The 23,746-nt window shown below is 44.4% G+C and overlaps 1 protein-coding gene across 1 annotated transcript in view; it reads right to left on the bottom strand.

The window, feature by feature from the left end:
• Nucleotides 1-11,428: 11,428 nt before the first annotated feature.
• Nucleotides 11,429-23,746, bottom strand: part of TMEM198 (transmembrane protein 198) — a 34,486-nt gene continuing 22,168 nt past the window's right edge. The window contains exons 4-5 of the mRNA XM_069732825.1: nt 16,900-17,096; nt 11,429-16,432 (exon numbers count right to left, since the gene is read on the bottom strand). Coding sequence (XP_069588926.1) covers nt 16,289-16,432; nt 16,900-17,096 — 341 coding nt within the window. The 3' untranslated portion in view covers nt 11,429-16,288. The remainder of the gene's footprint in view (nt 16,433-16,899; nt 17,097-23,746) is intronic.

Here is a 23,746-nt window from a genome sequence, read left to right as displayed (position 1 = left end):
TCCAATCCAATAAATCACATAGTGAAGAGTAGCAAGCTACGCGTTTCGAACAATGGTATGTTCTTTCTCAAAGCACAGAAAGAACATACCATTGTTCGAAACGCGTAGCTTGCTACTCTTCACTATGTGATTTATTGGATTGGACTGGACTTTGCCTTTTATCCTGAATAAATTTGTAAGTTTTTGGAAGCTGGATTTTTTTCTCTTTTTTTTGGATTGGTACCTGAAGGTAGGTCTACAGAGCGTTCCTCCTACAGGGTATTGGTACTTGATGGTGGGTCACCAGAGTGTCCCTCCTCCGGGGTATTGGTACCTGTGTGTTATGCAGCATCAGATACAACACAAGAGGCTACAGGAAAGGGGGAGGGAGTTGCAGCTGCCATTCCCAAAAATACCGCAGTACTGACACAGCCACAGAAGAGGGTCAGTCTGCCTATTCACAGCCTCAGCCCTATGTATAGACTGTTAAGCAACCTGAGACGAGCCCTAAAACGTACCTATAAACCAAGAAAAAAGCAAGTAACCTTGGCAAAAACCCCACCGCGAAGTGACCCGGCAGAGACCTCGCTGTCATAGACTGCGCCCAGGGAAGCCCACATGTGCACAGAGGTACACCTATAAATACGCAGCAGGACCCCCGCAGAACACGCGCTGACTTCATGGAAATTCCCTATATAGATTTCACAGAATCCCGATGCACTTCCCAGAGCTCCTGTATGCACCCGATGATCGTCCCATTAAGGCACAGGGGGAGGGGTATTAGATTTAAGGTGTAAAATGTAATAAAAAACACCAGTAACAGGAGTCTGTGAGTCGTCTTGTTTGTCTTATTTTCTGCTTCTAAGATGCTGGGCGGCAGCTAGTACGGAGCGTGGGATACCAGCGCCCGGGCAAAGGCAAGTATTGCGCCCTAAACCCAATAATAATACCCCTGCAGAAAGTATTAATGCAATCTTAGAGTCTCCATAAAAAATAATGATACCCCTCCAAAAGTAATAATGGCAGATTTGTGCCGTTGCCTGCAAAAAAAAGGCAGATTCCTCATTGCTTTCACGTTTTTTTGTTTTATTTAGTTTTGCGCCTGTTTTTTGTTTGAACCATATTCATCTTTTTATATCTTTGTATTTAGGCCCCTTTTAAAGTAACTTTTTTATGTGTTCATCAGTGTTGTTTTCATTTTTTGGGGGTGGGGTTTAAGCTTCCCAGGTGCTATCACTTGATTCATGATTTGTGACTTTTTAAGAAGTTGCAACATTTATGTGCAAATGTGCTCCATTAAAATCTACGGAGAAGAAAGGAGGAGAGAGGAGCTAAGAGAGCCACAGACACACATAAACTCTGCTGCTTTCTATTAAGTCGAACCCTAGACCTGGATTCACAGCTACACTGCTCAATACTACTCTCTAGTCTCATCCATTTTGCTATTGTAGTAAGTGTTTATCTTACCCCAGAGCTGGATTTACAGCAGAGGTCAGCGGGTGTTCTAGTCCACTGGCCCAAAACCGCATGGACCTGGGCTCATCCTACTACTCAGACAACACACGGTGAGGGTAAAACAATGTGGCAATACTTTATTGAACCACAAAACACACAATAACACATAGAATAATCCCAGCAAATAAACAAGATAGTGCAAAATTACAGAGTCTCACCCTTCCGCTGACTCGCCAGGATTATAGCAGCTGCGACTTCAGAGCTTCCAGGGCCAACTACCCCACCTGTGGCACACACAGAGAGAAGGTAATAACAAGCATAGGAAGCTGACAGTCCATTGAGGTATGTAACCAGGTGACCGGAGAGTCACAACCTAACTTCTCCAAACGTCTTCATTGAGCCAGGTGACCGGAGGGTCCCAATCCTGTGTTTCCCAAATGTATCCATGGGACTCAGGTGATCAGTGGGTCCGAGTCCTGGATTCCCCAAACATCTCCATGGGTTCAGTGATGGTCAGTGGAGCAGATCTGTAATCTTTCAGCCGGGTCCATGGTTCCCTAAGTTGACATCCTGTAGAATGTCAAATCTGTGTCCCTCGTGATGGAGCCATGATGTCCTGACTGCTGTCCTGTGGAGTGTTCCTGTAAAGAGTCTCTGGTTCTTTCAGAAGGATAGACAATTGTTGTGAGTTCTGTTTTTGGGCTCCCTCTGGTGGTTACTGATGGTACTGGGTGACTTGTCTTTCCTGGGTCTCTGGGTTCCACCTGTTCCATCAGGATATGGGAGTTTCCTATTTAACCTGGCTTTGCTGGCATTTCCTCGCCGGTTATCAATGTATCCAGTGTGTCTTGTTACCTCTGCTCCCTGCTCCTAGAACCTTCTGGTCAAGCTAAGTTTGGATTTTCCTGTTTTGGTGTTTTGCTTTATTTGGTTTTTAGTCCAGCCTGCAGATATGTGATTCTCTGCTGCTGGTTGCTCTAGTGGGCTGAAATTGCTCCTCATGTACCATGAGTTGGCACATGAGTTCAAGTAATTTCAGGATGGTTTTTTGAAGGGTTTTTCGCTGACCGCGCAGTTCACTTTTGTATCCTCTGCTATCTAGCTTTAGCGGGCCTCATTTTGCTGAAACTGTTTTCATACTGCGTATGTGCTTTCCTCTCATTTCACCGTCATTATATGTGGGGGGCTGCTATTTCTGTGGGGTATTTCTCTGGAGGCAAGAGAGGTCTGTGTTTCTTCTAATAGGGGTAGTTAGATCTTCGGCTGGAGCGAGACGTCTAGGATCATCGTAGGCACGTTCCCCGGCTACTTTTATTTGTGTGTTAGGTTCAGGGTCGCGGTCAGCTCAGGTTCCATCGCCCTAGAGCTTGTTTGTATCTGTGCTTGTCCTTTAGTGATCCCCTGCCATTGGGATCATGACAGTATAACCGGCCCACAAAGTGTTAATTGTATTGGCTGAAGTAGGAGGATAAGTAGTCTGAGGAAGTTTTTTTTTTTTTCCCCTCAGAGTTTGCTGCCTAGCCTTATTGCAGCCTGGCTACTTCCTCCTCCTCTTAATCTTTGAATGGCTCTGATCTCAGCTGTTTATCATGGACGTCCAGAGTTTGGCTTCCAGCCTGAATAATCTTGCCGCTAAGGTTCAAAATATACAGGATTTTGTTGTACATGCTCCTATGTCTGAACCTAGAATTCCTGTCCCAGAGTTTTTTTCTGGAGATAGATCTCGTTTTCTGAATTTTAGGAACAATTGCAAGTTGTTTCTTTCTTTGAAATCTCGCTCCTCGGGAGACCCTGCTCAGCAAGTCAAGATTATTATATCTTTCCTGCGGGGTGACCCTCAGGATTGGGCATTTGCATTGGCACCAGGGGACCCTGCGTTGCTTAATGCGGATGCGTTTTTTCTGGCATTGGGTTTGCTCTATGAGGAACCTAACCAAGAGATTCAGGCTGAAAAAGCTTTGTTGGCCCTCTCTCAGGGGCAAGATGAAGCAGAAATTTATTGTCAAAAATTTCGGAAGTGGTCGGTGCTTACTCAGTGGAATGAGTGCGCTCTGGCTGCAAAGTTTAGAGATGGCCTTTCTGAGGCCATTAAAGATGTTATGGTGGGGTTCCCTGCGCCTACTGGTCTGAATGAGTCTATGACTATGGCTATTCAGATTGATCGGCGTTTACGGGAGCGCAAACCTGTGCATCATTTGGCGGTGTCGTCTGAACCGTCACCTGAGATAATGCAATGTGATAGAATTCAGTCCAGAAGTGAACGGCAAAAGTATAGGCGGAAAAAAGGGTTGTGCTTTTATTGTGGTGATTCAGCTCATGTTATATCAGCATGCTCTAAACGCACAAAAAAGGTTGATAAGTCTGTTGCCATTAGTACTTTAGAGTCTAAGTTCATTCTGTCTGTGACTCTGATTTGTTCATTATCATCCATTTCCGTCGATGCCTATGTGGATTCAGGCGCTGCCCTGAGTCTTATGGATTGGTCATTTGCCAATCGCTGTGGGTTTAGTCTGGAGCCTCTGGAAGTCCCTATTCCTTTGAAGGGAATTGACTCTACACCTTTGGCTATGAATAAACCTCAGTACTGGACACAAGTGACCATGTGTATGACTCCCGTTCATCAGGAGGTGATTCGCTTCCTGGTACTGTATAATTTACATGATGTTCTAGTACTTGGTCTGCCATGGTTACAAACTCATAATCCAGTCCTTGACTGGAAATCAATGTCTGTGTTAAGCTGGGGTTGTCAGGGGGTTCATGATGATGCACCTCCAATTTCTATCGCTTCATCTACTCCTTCTGAGATTCCTGTGTTTTTGTCTGATTATCGGGATGTTTTTGAGGAGCCTAAGCTCAGTTCGCTTCCTCCTCACAGGGATTGCGATTGTGCTATAAATTTAATTCCAGGCAGTAAATTTCCTAAAGGTCGTTTGTTCAATCTGTCAGTGCCAGAGCATACTGCTATGCGGGATTATGTTAAGGAGTCCTTGGAAAAGGGACATATCCGTCCATCTTTGTCCCCTTTGGGAGCAGGTTTTTTTTTCGTGGCCAAAAAAGAAGGTTCCTTGAGGCCTTGTATAGATTATCGTCTTTTGAATAAGATTACCGTAAAATATCAGTATCCTTTGCCATTGTTGACTGATTTGTTTGCTCGCATTAAGGGGGCTAAATGGTTCACTAAGATTGATCTTCGGGGTGCGTATAATCTTGTGCGGATTAAGCAGGGCGATGAGTGGAAAACCGCATTTAATACGCCTGAGGGCCATTTTGAGTATTTGGTAATGCCTTTCAGACTTTCTAATGCTCCTTCAGTCTTCCAGTCCTTTATGCACGATATTTTCCGTGAATATCTGGATAAATTTATGATTGTGTATTTGGATGATATTTTGTTTTTTTCTGATGACTGGGAGTCTCATGTTCAGCAGGTCAGGAAGGTGTTTCAGGTCCTGCGGGCCAATTCCTTGTTTGTAAAAGGCTCAAAGTGTCTCTTTGGAGTCCAGAAGATTTCTTTCTTGGGGTATATTTTTTCCCCTTCTACTATTGAGATGGATCCCGTCAAGGTTCAGGCTATTTGTGACTGGACGCAGCCTACATCTCTTAAGAGTCTACAGAAGTTCTTGGGCTTTGCTAATTTCTATCGTCGTTTTATAACTAATTTTTCTAGTGTTGTTAAGCCTTTGACGGATTTGACTAAGAAGGGTGCTGATGTTGCTGATTGGTCTCCTGCGGCTGTGGAGGCCTTTCAGGAACTTAAGCGCCGGTTTTCTTCTGCTCCTGTGTTGCGTCAGCCAGATGTTTCGCTCCCTTTTCAGGTTGAGGTTGATGCTTCCGAGATTGGAGCGGGGGCGGTTTTGTCACAGAGAAGCTCCGATTGCTCAGTGATGAAGCCATGCGCGTTTTTTTCTAGAAAGTTTTCGCCGGCTGAGCGGAATTATGATGTTGGTAATCGGGAACTTTTGGCCATGAAGTGGGCATTTGAGGAGTGGCGTCATTGGCTAGAGGGTGCTAGACATCGTGTGGTGGTCTTGACTGATCACAAAAATTTGATTTACCTTGAGTCTGCCAGGCGTCTGAATCCTAGACAGGCTCGTTGGTCACTGTTTTTCTCTCGTTTCAATTTTGTGGTTTCATACCTGCCAGGTTCAAAGAATGTGAAAGCGGATGCTCTTTCTAGGAGTTTTGTGCCTGACTCCCTTGGAAATTCTGAACCCACTGGTATTCTTAGGGATGGGGTGATTTTGTCTGCTGTCTCCCCAGACTTGCGACGTGCTTTGCAGGAGTTTCAGACGGGTAAACCTGATCGTTGTCCGCCTGAGAGACTGTTTGTTCCGGATAATTGGACCAGTAGAGTCATCTCCGAGGTCCATTCTTCTGCGTTGGCAGGTCATCCTGGAATATTTGGTACTAGAGACTTGGTGGCCAGGTCTTTTTGGTGGCCTTCCTTGTCGAGGGATGTGCGTTCTTTTGTGCAGTCTTGTGAGGTTTGTGCTCGGGCTAAGCCTTGCTGTTCTCGGGCCAGTGGATTGTTGCCACCTTTGCCTATCCCGAAGAGGCCTTGGACGCACATTTCCATGGACTTTATTTCGGATCTCCCTGTCTCTCAAAAAATGTCCGTCATCTGGGTTGTGTGTGATCGCTTTTCTAAAATGGTTCATCTGGTACCCTTGCCTAAGTTACCTTCCTCCTCTGAGTTGGTCCCTCTGTTTTTTCAGAACGTGGTTCGTTTGCATGGGATTCCTGAGAACATCGTTTCTGACAGGGGATCCCAGTTTGTGTCTAGATTTTGGCGGACGTTCTGTGCTAAGATGGGCATTGATTTGTCCTTTTCGTCTGCATTCCATCCTCAGACGAATGGCCAGACTGAACGAACTAATCAGACCTTGGAAACTTATTTAAGGTGTTTTGTTTCTGCTGATCAGGATGACTGGGTTACCTTTTTGCCGCTGGCCGAGTTTGCCCTTAATAATCGGGCTAGTTCTGCTACCTTGGTTTCTCCTTTCTTTTGTAATTCGGGGTTTCATCCTCGTTTTTCCTCTGGTCAGGTGGAACCTTCTGATTGTCCTGGAGTGGACATGGTGGTGGATAGGTTGCATCGGATTTGGAGTCATGTGGTGGACAATTTGAAGTTGTCCCAGGAGAAGGCTCAGCAGTTTGCTAATCGCCGTCGCCGCGTGGGTCCTCGACTTCTTGTTGGGGACTTGGTGTGGTTGTCTTCTCGTTTTGTTCCTATGAAGGTCTCTTCTCCTAAGTTCAAGCCTCGGTTCATCGGTCCCTATAGGATCTTGGAAATTCTTAACCCTGTGTCGTTTCGTTTGGATCTCCCGGCATCGTTTGCTATTCATAATGTGTTCCATCGGTCGTTGTTGCGGAAGTATGAGGTACCTGTTGTTCCTTCGCTTGAGCCTCCTGCTCCAGTGCTGGTGGAGGGAGAATTGGAGTATGTTGTGGAGAAGATCTTGGATTCTCGTGTTTCCAGACGGAAACTCCAGTATTTGGTCAAGTGGAAGGGTTATGGTCAGGAGGATAATTCTTGGGTGGTTGCCTCTGATGTTCATGCTGATGATTTGGTTCGCGCTTTTCATAGGGCTCATCCTGGTCGCCCTGGTGGTTCTCGTGAGGGTTCGGTGACCCCTCCTCAAGGGGGGGGTACTGTTGTGAGTTCTGTTTTTGGGCTCCCTCTGGTGGTTACTGATGGTACTGGGTGACTTGTCTTTCCTGGGTCTCTGGGTTCCACCTGTTCCATCAGGATATGGGAGTTTCCTATTTAACCTGGCTTTGCTGGCATTTCCTCGCCGGTTATCAATGTATCCAGTGTGTCTTGTTACCTCTGCTCCCTGCTCCTAGAACCTTCTGGTCAAGCTAAGTTTGGATTTTCCTGTTTTGGTGTTTTGCTTTATTTGGTTTTTAGTCCAGCCTGCAGATATGTGATTCTCTGCTGCTGGTTGCTCTAGTGGGCTGAAATTGCTCCTCATGTACCATGAGTTGGCACATGAGTTCAAGTAATTTCAGGATGGTTTTTTGAAGGGTTTTTCGCTGACCGCGCAGTTCACTTTTGTATCCTCTGCTATCTAGCTTTAGCGGGCCTCATTTTGCTGAAACTGTTTTCATACTGCGTATGTGCTTTCCTCTCATTTCACCGTCATTATATGTGGGGGGCTGCTATTTCTGTGGGGTATTTCTCTGGAGGCAAGAGAGGTCTGTGTTTCTTCTAATAGGGGTAGTTAGATCTTCGGCTGGAGCGAGACGTCTAGGATCATCGTAGGCACGTTCCCCGGCTACTTTTATTTGTGTGTTAGGTTCAGGGTCGCGGTCAGCTCAGGTTCCATCGCCCTAGAGCTTGTTTGTATCTGTGCTTGTCCTTTAGTGATCCCCTGCCATTGGGATCATGACAGACAATCCCTTTATATATCCACTTCCGTGGCTCAGATCATCATCCACAGGTCAGGGAGAAGGTGGGATGAGTATAACTCTCATTGTTTGAGTATTTAATCAATCTGGATGGTTTGTCCTTCTCTGTTTTGCAGTCCAACAAACTATCCAGCCAGGATAATGTGTAATTAACATATTAACACACACATCTATTGTTCAATTACCTTGCGTCACTGTCATCCAAGATATCAACACAATATGCTACAGCAAACGTCAACTCACAAATAAACGCTGAAGGCTCAAACAAACAATAGTCTGTGTTTTTTTGAGCAACCAAAGACACATACATTCAAAGTCAACATAAAAATAATAATGTAAGTCTCTGGGGCTGGCCTACTCAATTTACAACTGGATAATTTAAGATTAAATGCTGTGTCATCACACACAGCTCAGTACTACTGTAAATGATCATCCATACTGCTGCTGTTGTAGTGTTTATTACACCCAGAGCTGGATTTAGAGCTACACTGCTCAGTACTACTTACTGTATAACAGTGTTCCACAGCTCTGGTCCTCAAGAGCCAACAAAACTTCATGCTTTCAGGATTTCCTTAGTATTGCACAGGTGATGGAATTCTTGCTTGTCTAGGTGATGCAATTATCACCTGGGCAATACTAAGGAAATCCTGAAAACATGACCTGTTGGTGGCTCTTGAGGATCGAAGTTGGGGAACACTGCTGTATAACATCTTCCATTCTGCTGCTTTGTAGGAAGTGTTTTTCTCACCCCAGAGCTGGATTTACAGCTACACTACTCAGTACAAATGTATAATGTACTGCACACTGCTGCTTTATAATAAGTGTTTTCTCTCATCACAGTGCTGGATTCCCAGCTACACTGCTCAGTACTGCTGTCTATTATCATCTATGCTGCTGCTATTGTAGTAAGTGTTTATATGATCCCAGAGCTGGATACAGCTACAATGCTCAGTACTGCTGTATACATACTACTAGTATTTATTACATCCCAGAGCTAGATTTACAGCTACACTGCTCAGTACTACTTACTGTATAATATCATCCATTCTGCTGCTTTGTAGTAAGGGTTTATCTCACGCCAGAGCTGGATTTACAGCTACACTTCTCAGTACGGATGTATTATGTACTACATGTTGCTGCTTTGTAGTAAGTGTTTTCTCTCAACAGTGCTGGATTCACATCTTCACTTCTCAATACTATTATATGATGTCCTCCATGCTGTTGCTGCTCGAAATGTGCTACATAGAGACAGGAGAACAAAATCCCTCTTTTCAGTTTGTGCTGTGTGTGGGAAAAATACCAGCTAGTCTTCACCCGCCATCTCAGAGACATCTGAAAATCATGTACACAGCTTATTCTGAGCAGTAAACTGAAATAACAGGTGCACTTTAAAGGGAAATAACTTTTAACCCTTAAGACTCCCACAGTTTGGTTATAACAGGTTGATTATCTGACAATATTGCAGCTTCGTTCCCACTTCACTCTCTCCCTCCAACACAGCAAGGAATCTGGTGAATTCATGTCCAGACAAGGAGAAAATTAGAGGTTAAGTGGCGCTTTCCTGAGCTAAGTACTGCAGATAAGCGATGACAGGACCAGGTTCTGCTTATGTAGGGACATATTTGTGTTTATGTAGAGAAAACCAGGCCATGTTGTGCGCCACCCTAGCCCTTGGCTCAGGCTTAGAGGGATAGGACCAGGCTGCCAATGGGCAGGAACAAGTGTTCAATGGTGTGGGAAGGATTAGGTGTTTCCAAATTAATATGTTTACAAAAATGTCCCTAATATAGTATATAAACCACATAGTACAGCCCATAATGCTGAGAGTAGTAGTGCCATCTGGTGGCCACATGGGTTACTGCAGTAAAAACTGCTTATTAACTCAGAGGGGTCATCCAACAGCACTCTATAAAGACATCATAGATGGGGGTCTTCACTGGGGACCTTCCAGACTCAAACCATCCATGTATTATACTTCTCTGAATACACTTTAAAGGCTAGCTAGCTTCCAGCTTTGTATGATCAGTAGGGGGCGCTGTTAAGGTAATGGAGATGTGGTCAGGGGTAATTTGCTGACCATACAGAATAAAGGCAGCAGATGCTTTGTGCTACTTCACTTCTGATTCAGTAATAGTGGTGAGAAAGGTCATGGGGATTACGGTATTATTATATGAGCCCTACTGACAGCACAGCTGGTGCATGTCAGAAATCCTAAATGACGGATGTATTAATTGTGAAGTACCGATTGCATCACATAAATGTCCGCATCTTCAGGATTACCCACTTGGCAGCCGGAGACATTTTGCCAGTACAGAATAAGTGTGTCATAGAGTTATTCTGAGCCTCACACTCCATGAGCAAAAACATACAATAATCACCATTAAGTACAGGGGACACCGGGTCCTGTATAATAATAATAATAATAATATTTTTTATTTATATAGCATTTTTATTTATATAGCGCCAACATATTCAGCAGCACTTTACAATTAATATATCAGGACACTCTCCTAACTACAGGGAAGCCCCCTCCTGTGCTCATCGGCGCCCCCTTCTGACCAATACATTTTGTGTAAGAAGATCAGGAGAGGGGAAGTGAAAAGTTATTTAAAGGGAACCTGTCACCCCGTTTTTTCAGATTGAGATATAAATACTGTTAATTAGGGCCTGCGCTGTGCGTTACAATAGTGTATGTAGTGTACCCTGATTCCCCACCTATGCTGCGAAATACATTCCCAAAGTCGCCGTTTTCGCCTGTCAATCAGGCTGGTAAGGTCAGGTGGGCGTGGTGACATCGCTGTTTCTTCCCCAGCTTTCCGTTGGTGGCGTAGTGGTGTGCGCATGTCCAAGTGCCGAATCCACTGCGCGCACGTGAAGAAACAGCGCGCGATCTGCGCTATTAGCCTTGTCATCGGTGGGGGCGGCCATCTTCCTGGGGCCGCGCGTGCGCATATGGAGTGCTCTGCTGCACGGGGCTTCAGGAAAATGGCCGCGGGATGCCGCGCATGCGCAAATGGAGATCGCGGCGGCCATTTTCCCAAAGCCGGGTTTGCATAGCCGGGATTTTTGCGGGCACTGTGTATAGCGGGATTTTTGCGGGCACTCTGTATATAGTGGGGTTTCTGCGGGCACTGTGTATATAGCGGGATTTTTGCGGGCACTGTGTATATAGCGGGATTTTTGCGGGCACTGTGTATATAGTGGGGTTTTTGCGGGCACTGTGTATATAGCAGGGTTTTTTATTGCACTGTATATATAGCGGTATATTTTGTGGGCACTGTGTATATAGCGGTATTTTTGGGGGGCACTGTGTATATAGCGGGATTTTTGCGGGCACTGTGTATATAGTGGGGTTTTTGCGGGCACTGTGTATATAGCAGGGTTTTTTATTGCACTGTATATATAGCGGTATTTTTGTGGGCACTGTGTATATAGCGGTATTTTTGGGGGGCACTGTGTATATAGCGGGGGTTTTGCGGGCACTATATATGACACTATTCTTCTGGCATTATTTGTACGACACTTTTGCTATATCAGTATAATTTACTGAGTCGTTCTGGAAATAATGGGACACATTAGTGAAGACTTGAAATAAATTACTTTAATGAAGAATCGGGTCATATTTACAAGAGACGTGGGGTTTGGCACAGATAAAAATATTTAAAACAAGAAAACGTCTCCCTCCCACAGTAGCTGAAGCGAGCGTCTTCTCACATGCAAGTCAAAATCCTGTCATCCGCAGACACAGTGAGGCCGTCACATCCACTTCTTCCATGGCATGGCGTGTGCTGCTGACACCGGGGGAAGCGGCCATTTTGTCAGCCTCACCGATAGCTGGCTACTTATCAGTGACCTAAGAAACAACCTGTGCGTTTTATGACGATATTCGTGCCTGTAATCCGATTTACTGCAAATTTCATGAACACCCACAAAATGGCCACCAGACACTTCCATTCTTTAAATGCTAAATCCCTAATTTTTTAATTAAAAAAAAGGCTCCGGCTGACTGAACTGTTCTCTGTGCAGACTCAGCTCACAAAATGGCGGCATGGTTTGTGATTTAGGCAATGGGTTTCACTTGAAATTCTCCTTTCTTCCACAATCCTGAAATATATATATCTACCATATAAAATATTGGTTTGTGATTGTGCGGTATGAGATAAACGCCATCACGGGGGCACTTTGGCGAATTTTCCCTGCAGAAATATGAGATGACAAGACGTATGGCATTTTAAATAAAAGCCGAATAAGTTCGCTGACCAATAAGAAATTTACTTTCACTTTCTAAACAACACTGGATTGGTTGCTATGGGTAACAAGGCACATTGGCCTCATGTATAAAAAATAGTGCAGACTAAAAAGGTTGGTGTTGCCCATAGCAACCAATTCATGAAAAGTGGAATTGGACAAGTTGTCATGAATCCCGTATATAAATGTTTAGAGAAACTATGGAAGATGTAGAAAATGGACCGATTGTACAAGACCTCTTTTCGCCCCAATCTTTTGACATGTTGTTGAGCTATATCCAAACAGAATAGAGGTGCCATGGGCGTATATATAGTAGGGCCAGGGATTGCAGTTGCACTTGACCTTGGAGTCTGCAAAGGCCCAAAAGGTCAATTTAACCATAGGAGAGGACCAATATTATGAAAGGCCAGTGATAGTTGGGGGCAATGTTGCAGATTTTGCTTTCAGGCCCATGAGCCTCAAGTTACACCAGACAGAATGGCCTTTGATTCTCAAATATCCACCATCCCCCTATGGCCTTTTCCTGGGGATCTCATATCTCCAGGCACCATTGACTGCATTTGGTTCGATGGGATGTAATGCCTTCTAGTGCAAAGATGAAATCCCCAGACCAAGGACCACCACCAATGCTTTGACGACAAGGGAATGTCCCAATAAGAGGTTACTATACTCTATAAATTGAGCGAATAAACACCAAAGAAGTGCAGGTTTCGAGAACATTGTTTTTCTGATCTTGGTCACATCTTTGTGTCTACAGCCATTGAAACCCTAAAAATGAACATCTAAACCTGTAGAATCCATCTGGTTCCCATTTTTGTCAACCTTCCAGAACATCCAGGAGACTCCCGCAAAATGGGAAGACCCTAAAAGACTAGGTATAGATTTGGCAAGGCCAGGCAGAGAAGGCTTCTTTTGTAGAGGGGGCATGGAAGAGGCGTGGAGGAAGTGAGGGCTACAAAATGGGGTGGCTTTGGAGAAAAATGCACTGTCCTGTCAGAAGGCTCACCCGAAATTGTTAAGTTGGCAAGTATAATGCTAAGGCCTCCGTAAACATTAGATAACAATCAGCCAAATGAGGCGATTTCGGTGGGACTGATCGACCATTTGATTTGTATGGTGGTTTCCCAATTCTTCCCCGACAGATGTCACGGAAGTGAAGAATTTAGATTTTCAACGTCTGATTCTTTTGTTTTCAAAGGACAGAGGATTTTCAGCATCTTTCTCCTTTTTCCGAAAAAACAAGCACTTGGCCAAACTGAGCGCTCATGTGCATGGTGAAGTTGGGAGAGGACAGTAGGCCATATATTCGTGTGTGTAGCCAACTATATGTGTATAGACAACTTTACCTTTAAGAGTCTCGCAATCTAAATTTTGATTTTTAAAAATCTGATTAATAATGCAAACTGAGATGCAGATGGTCATGGCTTATCTCCTGTTTTCAGGGTCTGTTTTTTGTTTTTACACAGAAACGTTACAAGGGATTTGAGACAGACTGGTACCTAAAGATCTGAGACAGACTGGTACCTAAGGATTTGAGACAGACTGGTACCTAAGGATCTGAGACAGACTGGTACCTAAGGATCTGAGACAGACTGGTACCTAAAGGATCTGAGACAGACTGGTACCTAAGGATTTGAGACAGACTGGTACCTAAGGATCTGAGACAGACTGGTACCTAAGGATCTGAGACAGACTGGTACCTAAGGATTTGAGACAGACTGGTACCTAAGGATCTGAGACAGACTGGTACCTAAGGATCTGAGACAGACTGGTACCTAAGGATCTGAGACAGACTGGTACCTAAGGATCTGAGACAGACTGGTACCTAAGGATCTGAGACCGACTGGTACCTAAGGATCTGAGACAGACTGGTACCTAAGGATCTGAGACAGACTGGTACCTAAGGATCTGAGACAGACTGGTACCTAAGGATCTGAGACAGACTGGTAACTAAGGATCTGAGACAGACTGGTACCTAAGGATCTGAAACAGACTGGTACCTAAGGATCTGAGACAGACTGGTACCTAAGGATCTGAGACAGACTGGTACCTAAAGGATCTGAGACAGACTGGTACCTAAGGATCTGAGACAGACTGGTACCTAAGGATCTGAGACAGACTGGTACCTAAGGATCTGAGACAGACTGGTACCTAAGGATCTGAGACAGACTGGTAACTAAGGATCTGAGACAGACTGGTACCTAAGGATCTGAAACAGACTGGTACCTAAGGATCTGAGACAGACTGGTTGCGAACATCAGGCTCATACTTAGTAACAAGGTTTTCAGCCTTGCTGGCAATGAGCTGAGGGCAGAGGAAGGCCTGGATGCTCTCCTCAATCTCTTACTGTCATACTAGTCAGATTTTTTTCTAAAAAAGGGTCTAAACAGTGGCTTAGTACCAGTTTGAAGCATCATGCAGACCATCATGTTACTTTGATGTCAGCAGAAATGATTGAGGCGCAGCCTGGTAAAGCCAATTAGATAAATTGCATCCTGAAAAATTAAGTATGGGTTAGGGTTACAAAATGATACTGGAATAACCCCTTTAAAAAATATTATGTCAGAAATTTCATTCCCTCTTTGGCCCTTAGGGGGCAGTATAGCAGCTAGTGCTGTAAACATACTCTACTTATTTTATCAGAGCAGCAGCTTAAGTTTTAAAGGGGTTATTCCTACTAGACAACCCCTTATGAAAAGCTTCAGGCTTCTGCATAAGTTAAAAAACCATACCACTGGGATTGGCGCCGTTCCTACACACTCAGCCGTGACTCCCATCGATGTCCTGAAGTTACATCTTTTTCCACTCGGATGGCTGCAATCAATCAGCGGCCGCTGCGCTGGCCATGTGATATTATTTATATTTGGAGACTGACGGGGGACACAGGGCAAAGAGTGAAGGATACGAACCGATCCTGGGGGTTGATACAGATTTTTTTTTTACTTATACCGCACCCTGAGACAGTTAACAGAGATTGTATAGTGGTGGATAACCCCTTTAAAGGGAACCTGTCACCTGAATTTGGCGGGACCAGTTTTGGAAAGGGTGATTCAAACACCTGAAAACTCCGCCCATATGACCCAAAACTGGTCCCGCCAAATTCAGGCGACAGGTTCCCTTTAAGAAACGATAACTATTAGGATATGCTCAGAACAGTTACCACTTCTATTCCGCCCTGAAGGAGACGACAATTAGCATAGCAAAAAAAGACCTCCCAGGTGAATAATATGGAAAATACATGAACACAATGGTAAGATTGCCAATGACCTCCATCCGTTACTATATCAGGCCACTAACATTCACAAATGACTTCGAATTGTACATAACCGTCCTCTCGTTGGACGCAATCCACAAGGTGATACATTGTTGCACAGCATAATGAGGCCACAAACTCGTTATATCTACAGAACATATGGGAAGGAAGAGTTGGAGACCCGTGACGATGACAACTGTGTCTTCATCCTTCAGTCCGTCATGCGCCATGACCAACCATACCACAACATACATGAGCCGCTCATTCTGTCGCCCACCCTCGTCCCATAATAATAATAATTTAAAAAACATCCATTGAAAAACTTCAGAAAATTCTAATGTTTACCATCCAAATCAGTCTTGTGGCTTTTGTTCCTGAAATTGATGTTTTTGAACCTCTCCCGCTGGATCTTAGAAATTAAATTTTTTAAATAAATTAAATAAAATGATAATATACACGATAAATCCTTGTTCGTACATCTGCACATGATAAAAAGCCATTTAAAAAAAAAACAAAAAAACAACAAAACATGCCCGGATGGTCTTAAACACGGCCACTAGCCGACACTGGTACAGGCTCAGGGTAAGACGTCGGTTAATTGGGTGGATTCCCATTGTGGTCCTTCGTCCAGTAGATCCAGTTCTCAAGGTGAGAGGTAATGGAGGTCCATGTAAGGAGAGATCAGAGCTTGAAGTCTTACCACCGGGAGGTAGGTTGGAATGTCTATGTGTGTGGTGTTTGTAGAGAGGTAGGTGGGAGTCATCGCACAGTGCACGCAGCGGTCGAAGAGTCTGCTGCTAGTGTCCGCTCACTGCAGTGGAATATGTCATGTAACTCCGATGGGTTCTCATTGTCACAGTGTTGGAGTTGTTACAGCGCAATGTCTTGGTGTCATTGGGATTCCCTTTCCTCCCGGGTCATCCTCCCAGCTCTTCTCCCTCTGTGCTATACTCGTACGGCCGTGGCAGCTCCGGAGGTTAATGGTACCCTGGAGCCGCAGTCATAGTCCAAATCCACCACCGTGTGAGCACCGGTCATCCGGCCCCGAGATGAACCGGACTGTTGGTCTCGAAAACTCTGAATGTAGCTCTGCAAAAAGACAAGATAAGGTCAACAGTGAGACTCTCCCAATACCAAACACTGTACATCCTAAAAAGTAGAGAAGGGGGATTGTGTGGTCCCATTAATACAGGAGCCACCCCAGTCATGTAGCTATAGGAGGTGCAGAGGTAGCAGAAAAATTGGTCAAGGAACATCCAGCCTCCTCCTTCTCATGGACCAGAGATTTGTTAGATTCTCTTGAGAACATCAGCTTTTGGGTGGTCAGGAACACCATGGACCACGGAAACATTTCCCAACTTCAGACCTAACTATCGTTGAGCTCATTCCTTCTCAAAGGTGAAGATATCAATAGAACGTTCCCCCCACCCGTCAAATCCACTAAAAAAGAAGCAGATTCACTCACTGATATTCCAAAACACTTTACACACATTACACACATGATGGATTTTGGTGGAGGTCCCCTTTAATAGAGATATTATATTTCCAGTACTCACAGGGGAAATCACATCACCATCAAATCGCCGAATAGGAGTAGGTTTCCTACGGAAGGCTGGCTCGGGTGGATGCGGTGTTTTGTGCTGTGGGTGAGGATGATGATGAGGTCTCTTCTTCTTTTTCTTTTTCTCCTTACGCTCCTCTCTCTGCTTTATTTTCATAAGTTGAACTCTACGCTGCTGCCGACTGATGATAACTGTGGGGAAGGAGAGAATGGAAAATGAATAGAGGTCTCAGAACATATATCAGAAGGTCCCCAGATTATACCAGCATGCTCCATATCACTATACTCAAGAAGGTGTGTAACATATAACAGCTGTAGATATAAAATTATATACAGAAGACACCCAGGTTATACCAGCTGTACATATATAATTATATACAGGAGATGCCCAGGTTATACCAGCTGTACATACAGTGGGGCAAAAAAGTATTTAGTCAGTCAGCAATAGTGCAAGTTCCACCACTTAAAAAGATGAGAGGCGTCTGTAATTTACATCATAGGTAGACCTCAACTATGGGAGACAAACTGAGAAAAAAAAATCTAGAAAATCACATTGTCTGTTTTTTTAACATTTTATTTGCATATTATTGTGGAAAATAAGTATTTGGTCAGAAACAAAATTTCATCTCAATACTTTGTAATATATCCTTTGTTGGCAATGACAGAGGTCAAACGTTTTCTGTAAGTCTTCACAAGGTTGCCACACACTGTTGTTGGTATGTTGGCCCATTCCTCCATGCAGATCTCCTCTAGGGCAGTGATGTTTTTGGCTTTTCGCTTGGCAACACGGACTTTCAACTCCCTCCAAAGGTTTTCTATAGGGTTGAGATCTGGAGACTGGCTAGGCCACTCCAGGACCTTGAAATGCTTCTTACGAAGCCACTCCTTCGTTGCCCTGGCGGTGTGCTTTGGATCATTGTCATGTTGAAAGACCCAGCCACGTTTCATCTTCAATGCCCTTGCTGATGGAAGGAGGTTTGCACTCAAAATCTCACGATACATGGCCCCATTCATTCTTTCATGTACCCGGATGAGTCGTCCTGGCCCCTTTGCAGAGAAACAGCCCCAAAGCATGATGTTTCCACCACCATGCTTTACAGTAGGTATGGTGTTTGATGGATGCAACTCAGTATTCTTTTTCCTCCAAACACGACAAGTTGTATATCTACCAAACAGTTCCAGTTTGGTTTCATCAGACCATAGGACATTCTCCCAAAACTCCTCTGGATCATCCAAATGCTCTCTAGCAAACTTCAGACGGGCCCAGACATGTACTGGCTTAAGCAGTGGGACACGTCTGGCACTGCAGGATTTGAGTCCATGGTGGCGTAGTGTGTTACTTATGGTAGGCAGCTCTCTGGTCCCAGCTCTCTGCAGTTCATTCACTAGGTCCCCCCGCGTGGTTCTGGGATTTTTGCTCATCGTTCTTGTGATCATTCTGACCCCACGGGGTGGGATTTTGCGTGGAGCCCCAGATCGAGGGAGATTATCAGTGGTCTTGTATGTCTTCCATTTTCTAATTATTGCTCCCACTGTTGATTTCTTCACTCCAAGCTGGTTGACTATTGCAGATTCAGTCTTCCCAGCCTGGTGCTGGGCTACAATTTTGTTTCTGGTGTCCCTTGACAGCTCTTTGGTCTTAACCATAGTGGAGTTTGGAGTCAGACTGTTTGAGGGTGTGCACAGGTGTCTTTTTATACTGATAACAAGTTTAAACAGGTGCCATTACTACAAGTAATGAGTGGAGGAAGGAGTAGACTCTTAAAGAAGAAGTTACAGGTCTGTGAGAGCCAGAAATCTTGATTGTTTGTTTCTGACCAAATACTTATTTTCCACCATAATATGCAAATAAAATGTTAAAAAAACAGACAATGTGATTTTCTGGATTTTTTTTTCTCAGTTTGTCTCCCATAGTTGAGGTCTACCTATGATGTAAATTACAGACGCCTCTCATCTTTTTAAGTGGTGGAACTTGCACTATTGCTGACTGACTAAATACTTTTTTGCCCCACTGTATATAATTATATACAGGATATACCCAGGTTATACCAGCTGTAGATATATAATTATATACAGGAGATACCCAGGTTATACCAGCTGTAGATATATAATTATATACAGAATATGCCCAGGTTATACCAGCTGTACATATATAATTATATACAGGAGATGCCCAGGTTATACCAGCTGTAGATATATAATTATATACAGGAGATACCCAGGTTATACCAGCTGTACATATATAATTATATACAGAAGACACCCAGGTTATACCAGCTGTACATATATAATTATATACAGGAGATGCCCAGGTTATACCAGCTGTACATATATAATTATATACAGGATATACCCAGGTTATACCAGCTGTAGATATATAATTATATACAGGAGATACCCAGGTTATACCAGCTGTAGATATATAATTATATACAGAATATGCCCAGGTTATACCAGCTGTACATATATAATTATATACAGGAGATGCCCAGGTTATACCAGCTGTAGATATATAATTATATACAGGAGATGCCCAGGTTATACCAGCTGTACATAGATAATTATCCAGGAGATGCCCAGGTTATACCAGCTGTACATATATAATTATATACAGGAGATGCCCAGGTTGTAGCAACTATACATATATAGTTATACACAGGACATACCCAGGTTATACCAGCTGTACATAGATAATTATATCCAGGAGATGCCCAGGTTATACCAGCTGTACATGTATAATTATATACAGGACATACCCAGGTTATGCCAGCTGCACATGTACAGTTAGGGCCAGAAATATTTGGACAGTGACACAATTTTCGCGAGTTGGGCTCTGCATGCCACCACATTGGATTTGAAATGAAACCTCTACAACAGAATTCAAGTGCAGATTGTAACGTTTAATTTGAAGGGTTGAACAAAAATATCTGATAGAAAATGTAGGAATTGTACACATTTCTTTACAAACACTCCACATTTTAGGAGGTCAAAAGTAATTGGACAAATAAACATAACCCAAACAAAATATTTTTATTTTCAATATTTTGTTGCAAATCCTTTGGAGGCAATCACTGCCTTAAGTCTGGAACCCATGGACATCACCAAACGCTGGGTTTCCTCCTTCTTAATGCTTTGCCAGGCCTTTACAGCCGCAGCCTTCAGGTCTTGCTTGTTTGTGGGTCTTTCCGTCTTAAGTCTGGATTTGAGCAAGTGAAATGCATGCTCAATTGGGTTTAGATCTGGAGATTGACTTGGCCATTGCAGAATGTTCCACTTTTTGGCACTCATGAACTCCTGGGTAGCTTTGGCTGTATGCTTGGGGTCATTGTCCATCTGTACTATGAAGCGCCGTCCAATCAACTTTGCAGCATTTGGCTGAATCTGGGCTGAAAGTATATCCCGGTACACTTCAGAATTCATCCGGCTACTCTTGTCTGCTCTTATGTCATCAATAAACACAAGTGACCCAGTGCCATTGAAAGCCATGCATGCCCATGCCATCACGTTGCCTCCACCATGTTTTACAGAGGATGTGGTGTGCCTTGGATCATGTGCCGTTCCCTTTCTTCTCCAAACTTTTTTCTTCCCATCATTCTGGTACAGGTTGATCTTTGTCTCATGTGTCCATAGAATACTTTTCCAGAACTGAGCTGGCTTCTTGAGGTGTTTTTCTGACTATTTTTGGTATTGATGAATGGTTTGCATCTAGATGTGAACCCTTTGTATTTACTGTCATGGAGTCTTCTCTTTACTGTTGACTTAGAGACAGATACACCTACTTCACTGAGAGTGTTCTGGACTTCAGTTGATGTTGTGAACGGGTTCTTCTTCACCAAATTAAGTATGCGGCGATCATCCACCACTGTTGTCATCCGTGGACGCCCAGGCCTTTTTGAGTTCCCAAGCTCACCAGTCAATTCCTTTTTTCTCAGAATGTACCCAACTGTTGATTTTGCTACTCCAAGCATGTCTGCTATCTCTCTGATGGATTTTTTCTTTTTTTTCAGCCTCAGGATGTTCTGCTTCACCTCAATTGAGAGTTCCTTTGACCGCATGTTGTCTGCTCACAGCAACAGCTTCCAAATGCAAAACCAAACACCTGGAATCCACCCCTGACCTTTTAACTACTTCATTGATTACAGGTTAACGAGGGAGACGCCTTCAGAGTTAATTGCAGCCCTTAGAGTCCATTGTCCAATTACTTTTGGTCCCTTGAAAAAGAGGACGCTATGCATTACAGAGCTATGATTCCTAAACCCTTTCTCCGATTTGGATGTGGAAACTATCATATTGCAGCTGGGAGTGTGCACTTTCAGCCCATATTACATATATAATATTATTTCTGAACATGTTTTTGTAAACAGCTAAAATAACAAAACTTGTGTCACTGTCCAAATATTTCTGGCCCTAACTGTATAATTACCTTATATATTCACGTATAAGCCGAAGCACCTAATTTTGGCACGGAAAACTGGGTAAGCTTATTGACTCGAGTATAAGCCAGGTATACATTGTCCCCTCATCCCTGTCCTGCTATGCGTGGCTCCCCCGTCACTCTCCTGCTATGCGTGGCTTCCCTGTCACTGTCCTGCTATGCGTGGCTCCCCCGTCATGTCCTGGTACACCAGGACAGCGACGGGGGAGCCACATATACCAGGATAGGACGGGGGGGTCCTGTCCTGGTATATGTGGCTCCCCCCGTCGCTGTCCTGGTGTGTGTGGCTCCCGGTGTTGTATACATGGCTCCCCTGGTCCGCATAGCTCACCCCCCATCCCATCATTGTATGCACGGCTCACTCCTCCCATCCTCACTCTCCTCACGCTGCCACTGCATCTCCTTTGTCCCAGTGCGGCAGCTCTCCTGTGATGAGCGGTCACGTGGTACCACTCATTAAGGTAATGAATATGCGATCCACGCCTATGGGAGTGGAGACGCATGCATATTAATTACCTTAATGAACGATACTACGTGACTACTCAGCACATGAAAAGCCACCGGGATGGAGATACAGGGACAGAGATGCAGCGACGGCACCAGGAGGGTGAGTATGATGTCTTCTGTTTGCCGACTCCTGCCGCCGTTCCCCCTCCCTCGTTGGCTTTCTGGACAAAGACTCATGTATAAGCCGAGGGGGGGTGTTTTCAGCACAAAAAAATGTGCTGAACATCTCGACTTATACATGAGTATATACGGTATATACAGGAGATGCCCAGGTTATACCAGCTGTACATATGTAATTATATACAGGTGGTGCCCAGGTTATACCAGCTGTACATACATAATTATATACAGGAGATGCCCAGGTTATACCAGCTGTACATATGTAATTATATACAGGAGATGCCCAGGTTATACCAGCTGTACATATATAATTATATACAGGAGATATCCAGGTTATACCTGCTGTACATATGTAATTATATACAGGAGATGCCCAGGTTATACCAGCTGTACATACATAATTATATACAGGAGATGTCCAGGTTATACCAGCTGTCCATACATAATTATATATAGGAGATGCCCGGGTTATACCAGCTGTCACGGCCGCCTCTGCTGCCGGGTCCACCACCGCTTCAGCTCATATTTAACTGCTCCAGCGCGCTCCTCCTGTTCCTCCAGCTGCCGGGTCCACCACCGTATTCTCTGCTTCTTCTCACCCACGGCGGCGCGCTCCTCCTGCAGGCACACGTCCTCTTGCTGGTTCTCGGCGGGTGCGCATGCGCACTCCTCGCTCCACAACCTCTCTGCGCACGCGCACCTCGCTTTCCTGAACTACAGGCGCTCCATACCTTTTCTCTATGATCCTGGGAGGACTCTGATTAGGAAGTCCTTCAGCATGTCTTGTATATAAGGTAATTCCTTCCTCTGCTCTTTGCCTGTTTGTTAATTGTCCTCATTTGACCCAGAACCCTCTCAACCCCTCACTCTTTCTGTTCTTTTACATCTGGGTAATAAACGCTTCTCTGACTCTGCTTACGGGGCAGCCGGGAACTTTATCCAGAGACTCCTCGACAGATTGCCTCAGTCGATGGCCAACCTCTGCGGGAGTCCGTTACGTTGGTTACTGAAGAATTGGAACTCCAAATTGGAATCCTGCATCGTGAGAAGATCGTCTTCTATGTGCTGCCTTCTTTGTCCCACACGTTTCTTCTTGGACTTCCTTGGTTAACGACTCACGAGCCTTGTATTGACTGGCGGTCTGGCGAAATCCTGCGTTGGGGACTCTTCTGCCAGAGTAACTATTTACTTCCTGTGTTTCCAAGAGAATCTTCTCGTCCTATCTCGGGGTCCTCCAATTTACCTTCCGCGTATTTGTCTTTTCTGGATGTCTTCGATAAGAAAGAGGCTGAGACCTTACCTCTGCATCGACCCTACGACTGCCCAATTGATCTAGTTCCGGGCTCTACTCCTCCCCGAGGTCGAATCTACCCGTTGTCTCCTGCCGAGACTCAAGCCATGACTGAATACGTCCCGGAGAATTTAACCAAAGGTTTTATTCACAAATCCTCCTCCCCCGCAGGTGCGGGTTTTTTCTTTGTTAAGAAGAAGGATGGGATTCTTCGTCCGGGTATGGACTACCGTGGCCTCAACAATCTCACAATCAAGAACAAGTACCCGCTACCACTCATACCTGAGCTGTTTGATCGCCTGAGAGGAGCCCAAATTTTCACGAAATTGGATCTTCGTGGAGCTTAAAACTTAATCCGTATTCGTTCAGGAGACGAATGGAAAACTGCTTTTAACACCCGGGATGGTCACTATGAGTATTTAGTCATGCCTTTCGGCTTATGTAACGCTCCAGCAGTATTCCAGGAGTTTGTGAATGATGTTTTCTGAG

This window comes from Ranitomeya imitator, chromosome 7 (assembly GCF_032444005.1).
Source record: "Ranitomeya imitator isolate aRanImi1 chromosome 7, aRanImi1.pri, whole genome shotgun sequence".
Taxonomy (NCBI): Eukaryota; Metazoa; Chordata; class Amphibia; order Anura; family Dendrobatidae; genus Ranitomeya; species Ranitomeya imitator.
Note: the sequence above shows the minus strand (reverse complement) of the source record. Positions and strands in the feature narration are given on the sequence as shown.